Below are 10,307 nucleotides of genomic sequence, written 5' to 3'. Positions count from 1 at the left end.
TTGTTGTACTTCCACTGGCTCATAAGTGATGGTTGTCGGTTAAGAGAAACTCCCAAATAGGTCTTGATAGTACTTTGAGTCAGAGTGAGTTGAATGGTATGTGATTGGTCCCATCTAAATCATATTCTTATTTAGACTTAGGACACTTGAGTGAGTTATTACATATTTATTGAGTTGAGTCCTTTGAGTTGAATTGTAAGACGTTGCATAATTTAATTTGCATATTTACTGAGTTGAGTCCTTTGAGCTGATTGTTGAGTTGGATGCTGAGTTGATTGTATATGATTGGATTGGACTGTATGGTATATGATTAATCTTTGTCTAAAAATGTATTATTTCTTTAGATTTACGACGCTTTATTTGAGTCCCTCTTATCTTTCTGATTTGAGATATGTGGACCGATGTTATTCTTTCTCGAGGTATGTTTCATTCTGCCATATTACATACTCGTACATTCCATGTACTGACGTCTAGGGCTGTTCACAGTTTTGGTTAAAACCAAAACCAAACCGAAAATTTAACCAAACCGAATAAAAAAACCGACATTCAGTTTGGTTTGGTTTGGTTTTTGAATAACCGATAATATTTGGTTTGGTTATGGTTATAGAAAAAAATAACCGAATAAATAACCGAACCAAACCGATAATTATATACTTAAAATTTATAATTATTTATATTTATAATATTAGTTTTTCATAAATAATTAAAGATATTTTATACGTTTTAATTATTAATTTAATATTAATATACTAATTTTTAAGGCCCAACAATCCAAACTCAACTCTCAAGCCCAATTATAAATTCTAATAAACACTAAACAGCGGTCCAAGTCCAACAATCCAAGCCCATTAGCCCAACTCTCAAGCCCAATTCTAAATCCTAAATTCTAAATCCTAAATTTCTAATGAGCACTAAGCACTTGAGCAGCAGACAGCTACATAAAGTAAAAGTTAAAACTTTAAAACCCTAGTATCTGTTTTCCTTTTACATTTTTGTTCCTCTCACGTTGGTTTTTTACAAAGTCACAGACTCACAGTCATAGACTAATAGTGAAGGCTCAAGAGCAACCTCAACTCCTCAACCCCAAGTATAAGATTGTCAAATTTTGAGAAGGTTTGTAAGGAATTTTTCAAATTTTAAATTGATTTTAAGTTGTTTTCTTTGTTTTTCCGAATGTTTAAGTTGTTTCATTTTCTATTTTGAACCTCTGTGGGTCGTGAGGAAAAAAGAGTTTCATAAGAATTTGAAGAATGTAGAGAGAGAATATTTGAATTATCTCGGCTAGTCATAAACCGAATAACCGAATCAAACCGAACCAAACCGACAATAACCAAACCCGTGGTTATTATTTTACTTGATTTGGTTATGGTTTTAGACATTTAATAACCGATTAAATTGGTTTGGTTATAATTTTAATCAATAACCGACCCAAACCGAACCATGAACACCCCTACTGACGTCCATTTGGACCTGCATCGTTTCATGATGCAGAGACAGGTTTAAGAGATCTTCAATAGGAGCATCATTGGGGATCTATTCGCACTCAGCGTATTAGTGAGTCATCCCCTACATTCGGAGGACATCGTCTATGTATTCTTGCATCGAGTTAGCCCTTTTCATTTTGATTTGAGGTAGCCATGAACATGTCATTGGCACCAATTGGATAGTAGTGATAGAGGCTTCATAGACTAGATAGTGATGAGTCGATTGAGTATTTCTGTACTTGGGTTATTCTTGTCAAACTATTTTTAAATGACAATATCCTAGTTGATCTGTTGGCCCATGGCCTTTATTTTTTTTGAGTTAGATCGTTGATTTGGATTGCCCGCCAAATTATTTCTTTATTTTTAAATCTTCCGCTGATTGAATGAATGAACGGATGTGTGATCAGGCTATGTGGTTCGCTTGGGAGCCAGAAATGGTTTCTGAGTGCCGGTTACATCTAGGGTACCCTCCCGGGGCGTGACAAAAATATACAAAGTTACAAACTTACAATTAGTTGTATATAATAAATTGTAATTTTTACATATTTCGAATCATTTTTCCTAATTCATATGTATTGACATTAACAGGAATTGGCTCATAATTTTCAAAATCAACTAATCCGCAATTTGAACTAGCTTGTACTGAAGGATCTCCAATTGACATTATTTCTTCAAGTTCTTCTTCTTCCTTCAAGACTCTACTAGGCTCGTTTTGGTACAACGAGATCAATGAACCTATGGCTCTGTACCAACTTTGTGACAATCCTGATCCGCCATGATTAGCACCCTCTAACCCTTCGGTGGGAGAACCATTACTATAACCCAACTAAACAATATTGACAAGAGACAAACATTTAAGATGTGGAAATAAGTTTAAATAACAGTTTTTAAAGTAGAGTTTCCATAAACTCAGTAAGTTAATAAACACAACATAAGTAGTGTGGCAATTCAACTCCTAGTACCAGAAAGTCATTGTACCAAAACTCTTACGAAAAGTCTAAGAATGGAGATGCAACTCCTAAATCAAACATTAAAGATAACCAAAGTCTAAAGGTCTAAATTATAAAGGAAGGACCAAGAGTTAGGAGAATTCACGATAGCATGAAAGAGCTGGTTCACCCTTGAATTCAGTACACAAAACAATGGTGTACTGGTAGGATCGCACAGCTATTCTAGTAAATGAGGTATGAACAAGTAACTACAACACAGTAAACACACATATATAAAATGCCTTACTACTTATCATCTCATAAACAATGCATATACATATACATAAGTTAACAGTCTCAATTTCAATATATAATCAAGAATGGTTCTCTCATGAAACCTATATTTTACCTATTAGTGTGTCGGAACATAACATCCAGTCCAATATTATGTCAGAACATGATATCCGATCTAAATACACGTCGAAATGTGACACCCTATCTAGTCATGTGTCAGAACGTGACACTTGATCCAAGCAAGCATAGCATAATCACAAGTACAGTGAATAGTCTCAACAATCATAAATACCAAGAACAGGTTCATTGCATGCCATTGATAACAAACAGGCATTTCACGTGGTTCATTTCATCTTTTCCTATTCACATACATATATGCATGCATATGAAGAAGTTAACAAGCACATATGACACATACGAAAAGACAAAACCATCACATACCTCGAAACCAAGCATTGAAAACTCTAAAGAGCTGGAGCTTTTCCTTTCTAAAGTCTCTCGACTTGTTTTTGGTCTAAAAACAACAACACTTACAAGGAATCAACGGATAATGGCCTACAATAACCGAATTATATCAAAATTCTAAACTTAACCACTTTCGTGATCCTATCACCTATCTAGGGCTATTTCCCATCATTAAATTCAAGTCAATAACCCTCCCCTAAGTTATCCTTCATGGATTCTAGGTACTAACAATCAAAGTATAAGTTAGGGGAGCGATTAACTTACCTTTAGCAAGAAATTTAGTGGAAAACTACAAGAAATCGTCTTAGGTCGCTTCTAGTCTCTTAAGAACAAAGTGGGATGATTAAAAAATAGTTTTGGGACTTTTTTCTGTTTTTAATTCGTGACTTTCCTGCTACAGCGGCCGTGTCCTGACGAGAATAATCCCGCTCTGACGGGACGCACGGAGACAGAAAGTTGGTTTTTGAGTCCCAAGCTCCCATTTTGCAACAACCCTCAATCCATGACTTTCTAAAATCTATATTTCACGCCAAGTTTAATTTCGGGAGTTTTACTCGCCCGAATATGATTCCGTAAAGTCGTACAGGCTCTGTATCGTCTTGACTATCAACTCAAATGATCAAACTAACAATTCAATCCCCCATCCATCATTGGATTACCCTAGACCTCACTTGACTCAGATTTCATCCAAATCTGACCTAGGCTCAATATTTTCAAATCACTATCCAGAAATTTTCTAACCCGATTTCTTTTCCCATTAATTTATCCATAACGATAAGAACAAATTGTTACAAAAAGTGGTAGAAAAAAAAGAGACGCTATAGAAGAATGAAATATGTAAATCTAAAATTCAGATAGTAACATCTTTTGTTTAATGTAATGAGAAAGAAGAATAGAATAAAGGTTTACGTACTCGAGAAAAAGGCACCAACCAAAGAAAATGTGTATGGAAAAGAGGAGAAAAAAATCCACTTCCCATTAAAAAGGACAACATGCAGCCAACTCCTAAAATGTATTTAAAATCAATTCAAAGAGTAATTTATAAAAATTCCATAGTATTTAGAGCTAATTACATTATTTTCTATTCTTTTTTTAATTACATAAATCTCATAATTTTTTTAGATTTTTGATATATCGGCAGACATCCGAATACATAAGGGAGGGATGTATAAGAGAGAGGATAGAGATGGATCAGAGAGGGGCTAGGGGCATCCAGATATATAAGGGAGAGATGTATCAGAGAGGGGAGAAATGTATCCGAGAAGGGGATAGGGATATATCCAAGAGAGGATTTTTGATTTTTTTTAAATGCATGATAAATTTTTTTAGATAGTATAGTAAAATAATATGTGTACTTAGATAATTTTTCCTAATTAAACACCCCACTTCCCAATACGTCGGCTATGAATTGCCAATTAGTAAAAGCACATGACATGTTGTGCCGAATTATACAAATTCTGGATAAGTATATACAAATTCTGAATTTATACAATTAGTAATTGAATTATATAAATTTTTGGATTTATACAATTAGAAATCGAATTATACAAATTCTGGACGTGACCCACGTAAATATGGTTATATGTTAGTGGCGAAAAGTAGTTTCTTCAAACTATAGCTATGTTAAATAATTAACTAGTATATGTTTGCTTAATCGCATGATTTTTCCTTTTTTAAATTACAGTGAAATTTATCAGTTCAGCTTGGTTATTTCTTCGATTGTTTTTGAATAAAACCAAAACCAAACCAAATATTATCGATTTTTTAAAATGTAAAACAAAACCAAATAAAAATATGTTTATTTGATCGGTTTGGATTGATTTTTACCCAAACCATGAACACCCTACTATTAGAGTTTGTATTGTTTGCCCTATTTTAATTAAGAAAATTTATTAGAATATTTAATTTGAATGACTTGTGAGGGTAAGCATGAATTATATATTTATATTGATGATGCTATATAAATGGGCGTTTAAATTAACTTATTTTAAATAATTTTTAATTTTTATGCTCTTTTTTAGTTTTGAAAGTGTTCGGGTAACAACCCTTAATACTTAAATTCGCATGCGGGGACCGTTGTATATAAATTGATGGGTCCAAAAGAAGCAGAAAATAGGTATTAACATGAATGGAATTTAAGTGGCAATAGGCTAAGCCACGAAGATGTTGTTATAATCAAAACTTCATCTTTCAAAAAATAAAAAATAAATTTAAAAAAATTGTGAATTCATCTTCTCTTATCTATTAAAAGATGAGATTTGATGTGTTGTTTGGATTTCATGTGTTATTTTGGCCCTTCACTTAGATACCTGTGGATAACAAATATACTCCCCTCTAAATATCTTGCACTTTTTTCCCATTTGTTGTTTGCAATATTAATTCTCCTCCTTTTATTATCATTATTATTATTATTATTATTTTCTCTCTCCATTATATATATATATTTTATTTTCCTCTTCTTCTATGACTAAATATTATTCTACTTATTTGTTTTGTCCATTTCCTTCAAAAGTTACTAAAAATGCATCATCCACACCAGGAGTATTACTACCCTTTTCCTTGTTTGTGTTGCAACCCTCATACTTACATTAGAATGGTATGCCTTTCTCATCTCTTTTTTTCATTTTAAAAACAGAGACGAATTCAGTTTTATAGGTTCAATTTTTAAAGATTTTTAGTTATTTTGTCCGTGTACGTACTCACTACTTTTTAATTATGATAAACACTACTCTTTTGCATGATTTCTGAGCTTAGCTAGCTTTTAATTATATTATTATGGCAGGTACAAAATATGATAGAGAGGTGTTTGGTGCTTGGGATGAATAGAGATGAATGCGTTAAGACATTAGCTATACATGCCAGTATCCGCCCACTAGTAACACTAACAGGTCATTACTATTTACTTTCTTAAACTCCGTGTCAAGTTAAAATCAGACAAACAAATTTGAAATGAATAGGAGGGAGATCTAGTAGTATATACATATATATATGATTCTCTATAAAAGTTAAATTAGTAGTAGGGTTTCCATTAGGGGAAAATAAGTATATATTGCAAAGTCATGACATAAATGTATCATAGATCATCATCAAGGAAATTATAAGGTTTACTTTTATTCTTAATTTCTTGTTGAAAATACATACTTTGGATTTTGATTGTAGACCATATATGTTTTGATGTTTGCAGTGTGGAAAGAGCTTCTGAAGGAGAACAAGGACTTCTTTCAAGCTTATTTCACCAATATATCTTCACCAGTACCCTCTTTAAGTAATTTTATGAGATATACTTTTATATTACTAACAAAGATGATATAATTAGTATAATATATAGAGTATTAATTAATTATGTTAACATTTTTGTTAGGCTTTCAAAGAGAACCAAGATTTGGAAGAAGGAAACAATATTGGCAATGAATTACATTTGCAAAGGGGCGGATTGAAGAACAATATTAATCTCTAGCTAGGGCGTCAAAGGCCGAGTCAGGATGTTTAATTAATTATGGATTCTAGATCATAATAATTTTTTAAAATATAAATATAAATTTAAACTAAAATTATTGAGTTCTATCGAACTTGTATCTAGTGGATTTGGTTCGCCCTCTTTTCTAACCTTTGTATGTTTTATGAATGGATTTGAGTTATTGACTACAAAAATTAGGAGCCAATAAAAGAAGTCGAGGCACGTTCTTACTTTTTGCACGTTTAAAATAAATTGTGACATGACTGATCATTCCCAAATCCATATATTTATTATTATAAGAAAAAGCCTCTAATTTATTGGATTTAGTTTATTTAGTGGGGATCAAAAAAATAATCACTTTTGTATATTGGTATATATTTTGATAAGTTAGATGTATTTATTTATATGTGTATAAATAATGTATAAGCATATATATAAACATTGTTGCAGAAAAAAGGTTGGCATGCATGTGGATATAAACTGAAAAATATGACTAATTATATGGATGCAAAGTGTGTGTTAGGTTGTATATTCGTGAAAATCACCTTTTAAAATATTTATTTTGAATAAGTTCAAATGACAAGCATCTTAATTTACATTATATTAAACCGTTGTTTTGTACTACAAAATACTCTTTAATATCATAATTTAGTCCACACACCATATATATATATAATGCATAAATACTTTCAAACTTGCAAAAGTTGCAAACAGAAACTTGATTAACCCTATTAATTGACAATAGCGTCTTCAACACAAACGGAAAATGAAACCAACAGTAGTACTATTAATAAGGCACAATTCAATTCTTCGATTTTAAGATGATTAGATCTCTTCACTAGGAGTCGTACTCGAAGCCTTTCTTTCAAGGAATTAAACCATTGCTATCTCTTGGGACCATAGCAGCAGAAACCTATATATAAAAGGCTTAATTTAACAGATATGAATGAATAAATTGTTACCGATAAGGGAAATATTATTAATACTTTGATATATGGTGGTTGGGTAGCTATTCAATCCAATCCAATCAAAATCATAGTCATAAATACCATGATGTTTATCAAGAAATCGTAACCTCCTAATTATATATATTGATAACGTAAATATTCTCAAAAAATAATTATCTTTTAAATGATATGATAATATAAGATTCCGATAGAGTAAATGATTGCATGCCATGCATGTTTTGTTGGTGCTAATAATGTTCAAAAGTTTGAATTTCTACTAGTAATCATTTTTTATTGTTTAAGTTTTAGGATTAGCTAGCTTATATGTACGTACTAATTTTGTTTTTCCATTTATGGATAATTACACAGGTTTCTTCAATCATTTTTTTAAAATTTTGATCATTTAATTGCCATTTTATTTAGCAAGGGACGTACGTACCTTGACCATTTTCCTGTCTCCCAAGCTACAGCCTCCTTTGTGTTGATTAGGTGGAAATTGGGCCCACTGAAGTCAAAGCAAATCAATTCTTATTCAAAAATTAGATATTTCCCTTCAGGTTAATCAAAATAAATTGTTCATTGCAAAATAAGTGGTATTTCACAAATTTTATCCAGATCTAAATAAATGGAGTACTTTTACATAATCACAAAACAAATAAAGAGTTGTAAGTTTTTCAAAGATATTTATGAAGGGTAAATTAGTAATAAATATATCTTACTTTCTAGGAATAAATAATTTTCTTAAGAGGTATGTGTTCAAGCTAAAAACATCACTTATTTTGAAATAGAGAGAGAATAGTAATTCTTAATAAACATCAAATGAAGGGTTTTTAATACATTTGGTCCTTTTCGATCGAAAATAATCACATCCATTACCCAATATACCCAAAAAAAAATATACTAGTTATATATAAAATATATACTTTTCAACTATTATTTTTGTGGACAGCTAAATGCGACTTCTCTCTCTCTATATATATATTTGGCATAATCAGTACGTATATACGTACTCACATTTTTTGCTGCGGTACTGAAAGCTTGCTTGTGAGTCATATTGGGGTATAGGGTCTTCAGCCTCTGGATTTCTTCTCTGTAAAAAATATATTTTTTGGCAAATAATTTTATTTTAGTTTATACCATAATATAATTAGTGTATAAACTAGAGTAATATTTACGAGTTAAAATGCAATTAATACTTGATAAAGCAATTATAAGCCGATGGAGCTCGTTGTCTCTTCTCTGGAGCTGAAAAAAAGTGTAGTATAATTAATTAGATATGTCCTTAATTATAATTATTAGAAGTAATATGTACTTAATTATAATTATTAGAAGTAACATATCTACGTGATAAATAAATAATTAACAAAAATATCATCTCTAGATAGAAAGACTAAATGAAATCAAAGAAAATAGTTGAAATAGATACAACTTCTGACATCACCATAGAAAACTTAACGAAACTTTACGTTTATTGACGAGTTGATTAAGTGGAAGGACATTATTCTCCAATTGATCTTCTTCATCTGATGAGGCCATAATTGGGCTCTCTGAGTTTGCACTCTTCTTATTAACATCATTAATTTCCTCCTTGTCAACTTCTACCGGCTTTGGCTGCTGAAAGACGAATTTAACTTATATGTACTGATCATAGTATATACATTTAAATTTTAACATATTACAACACGTAATATGTAAATTGGACCTGATGAGTTTGGTTGAAGGAAGCAAAAAGATGAAGAGGGAGCAGGGAAGGTTTGATCAAGTTGAGAGAGAGGAGGGTAGTGCAATGCCCACATCTCACTGTTACTATCTTGTTGCACAAGCTGCTACATGGCACACTAACCTGCATGTTTTTTATTCACAAAAAAGAGAGTACATGATCATATAATTAACCAATAAAATGTAGAGATTAATAAAAAGTACTTTAGTACTAGCTAGTAACTAAATCAAAAGAAATAAATGTGAATTTTACAAGTAATATTGTAGTACAATAGCCACATTGCACATAGCAAATTGTGTCTTGGAGTTCAAACACATGGTTATTCAAAGCTGACATATTTTCTTCTTCTCCTCCTCCTTTTCTTTTATCTTTTATAATAAGGTGGGGGAGAGAGAGGGATCTAGAGTACTGGAATTGAGTTATATTTATATAGAGAGAAAAGCAAAGGGAAATATCATCAATATGTTCCAAAATACTCAATTTTCTTTAATCGAGGATCTATTGAAAATAGTCTTTCTATCACATGAAAATAGTGGTAAGATTTTCATACACCCATCCTCTTCAAACACCATTTGTGGGACAATATTTGGTTTATTCACTACTAAAAAATCATTGAAAAATGTTTACTAGTTATTTCCACAGATAATTTGATTGAATCAGTGAGAAAAGAAATAATACTAGCAGTGTGAACGGAAAAATTTGGAAGCTTCTAAGTATTTCAATGAAAATTTGTTTTTACCATGCATTTTTCCTAAACTGGTTCAGTGAAAAAATTATGTTTTATAACATAAATTTTTCATTGATTCTCGTGAAAAAAAATATCTCTATTTCTAATAATAATTATTGTTATTGTATGTTCGAAAATAATTGTTTTTTAAAAGAATTTAGCTTATATCCCTCGACACTACAATGGTTTTTTATTATATCAACTATCAATGTGATTTAACCTGCCATAGAACGATTTCAATTCTCTTTATATCCATGTGACTAATTTTACTTATTATCGATGGC

The 10,307-nt window shown here is 31.2% G+C and overlaps 2 protein-coding genes across 2 annotated transcripts; one reads left to right on the top strand and one right to left on the bottom strand.

The window, feature by feature from the left end:
• Window positions 1-5,622: 5,622 nt before the first annotated feature.
• Window positions 5,623-6,736, top strand: LOC129875615 (uncharacterized). Its single transcript, XM_055950907.1, has 4 exons — window positions 5,623-5,768; window positions 5,955-6,060; window positions 6,357-6,437; window positions 6,534-6,736. The coding sequence occupies exons 1-4, from the start codon at window positions 5,694-5,696 to the stop codon at window positions 6,581-6,583; spliced, it is 312 nt and encodes a 103-aa protein (XP_055806882.1). The 5' UTR covers window positions 5,623-5,693; the 3' UTR covers window positions 6,584-6,736.
• Window positions 6,737-7,333: 597 nt separating this feature from the next.
• Window positions 7,334-9,632, bottom strand: LOC129875610 (axial regulator YABBY 4). The gene is made up of 7 exons (XM_055950904.1): window positions 9,549-9,632; window positions 9,279-9,419; window positions 9,043-9,181; window positions 8,773-8,821; window positions 8,591-8,666; window positions 8,016-8,081; window positions 7,334-7,542 (listed from the first exon to the last, which is right to left on the bottom strand). The coding sequence occupies exons 1-7, from the start codon at window positions 9,630-9,632 to the stop codon at window positions 7,495-7,497; spliced, it is 603 nt and encodes a 200-aa protein (XP_055806879.1). The 3' UTR covers window positions 7,334-7,494.
• Between the last annotated feature and the right edge of the window lie 675 nt (window positions 9,633-10,307).

This window comes from Solanum dulcamara, chromosome 2 (genome assembly GCF_947179165.1).
Source record: "Solanum dulcamara chromosome 2, daSolDulc1.2, whole genome shotgun sequence".
Lineage (NCBI taxonomy): Eukaryota > Viridiplantae > Streptophyta > Magnoliopsida > Solanales > Solanaceae > Solanum > Solanum dulcamara.
Note: the sequence above shows the minus strand (reverse complement) of the source record. Positions and strands in the feature narration are given on the sequence as shown.

Coding starts and splice junctions, on each gene's coding strand:
- LOC129875610 (XM_055950904.1), bottom strand. CDS start 9,632: ATGTCAGCTTTGAATAACCATGTGTTTGAACTCCAAGACACAATTTGC. Junction 8,822..9,042: donor TAATCAACTCGTCAATAAAC/GTAAAGTTTCGT, acceptor ACTTTTTTTCAG/CTCCAGAGAAGAGACAACGA. Junction 8,667..8,772: donor GCTTATAATTGCTTTATCAA/GTATTAATTGCA, acceptor TATTTTTTACAG/AGAAGAAATCCAGAGGCTGA.
- LOC129875615 (XM_055950907.1), top strand. CDS start 5,694: ATGCATCATCCACACCAGGAGTATTACTACCCTTTTCCTTGTTTGTGT. Junction 5,769..5,954: donor CTCATACTTACATTAGAATG/GTATGCCTTTCT, acceptor TTATTATGGCAG/GTACAAAATATGATAGAGAG. Junction 6,061..6,356: donor CCCACTAGTAACACTAACAG/GTCATTACTATT, acceptor TGATGTTTGCAG/TGTGGAAAGAGCTTCTGAAG.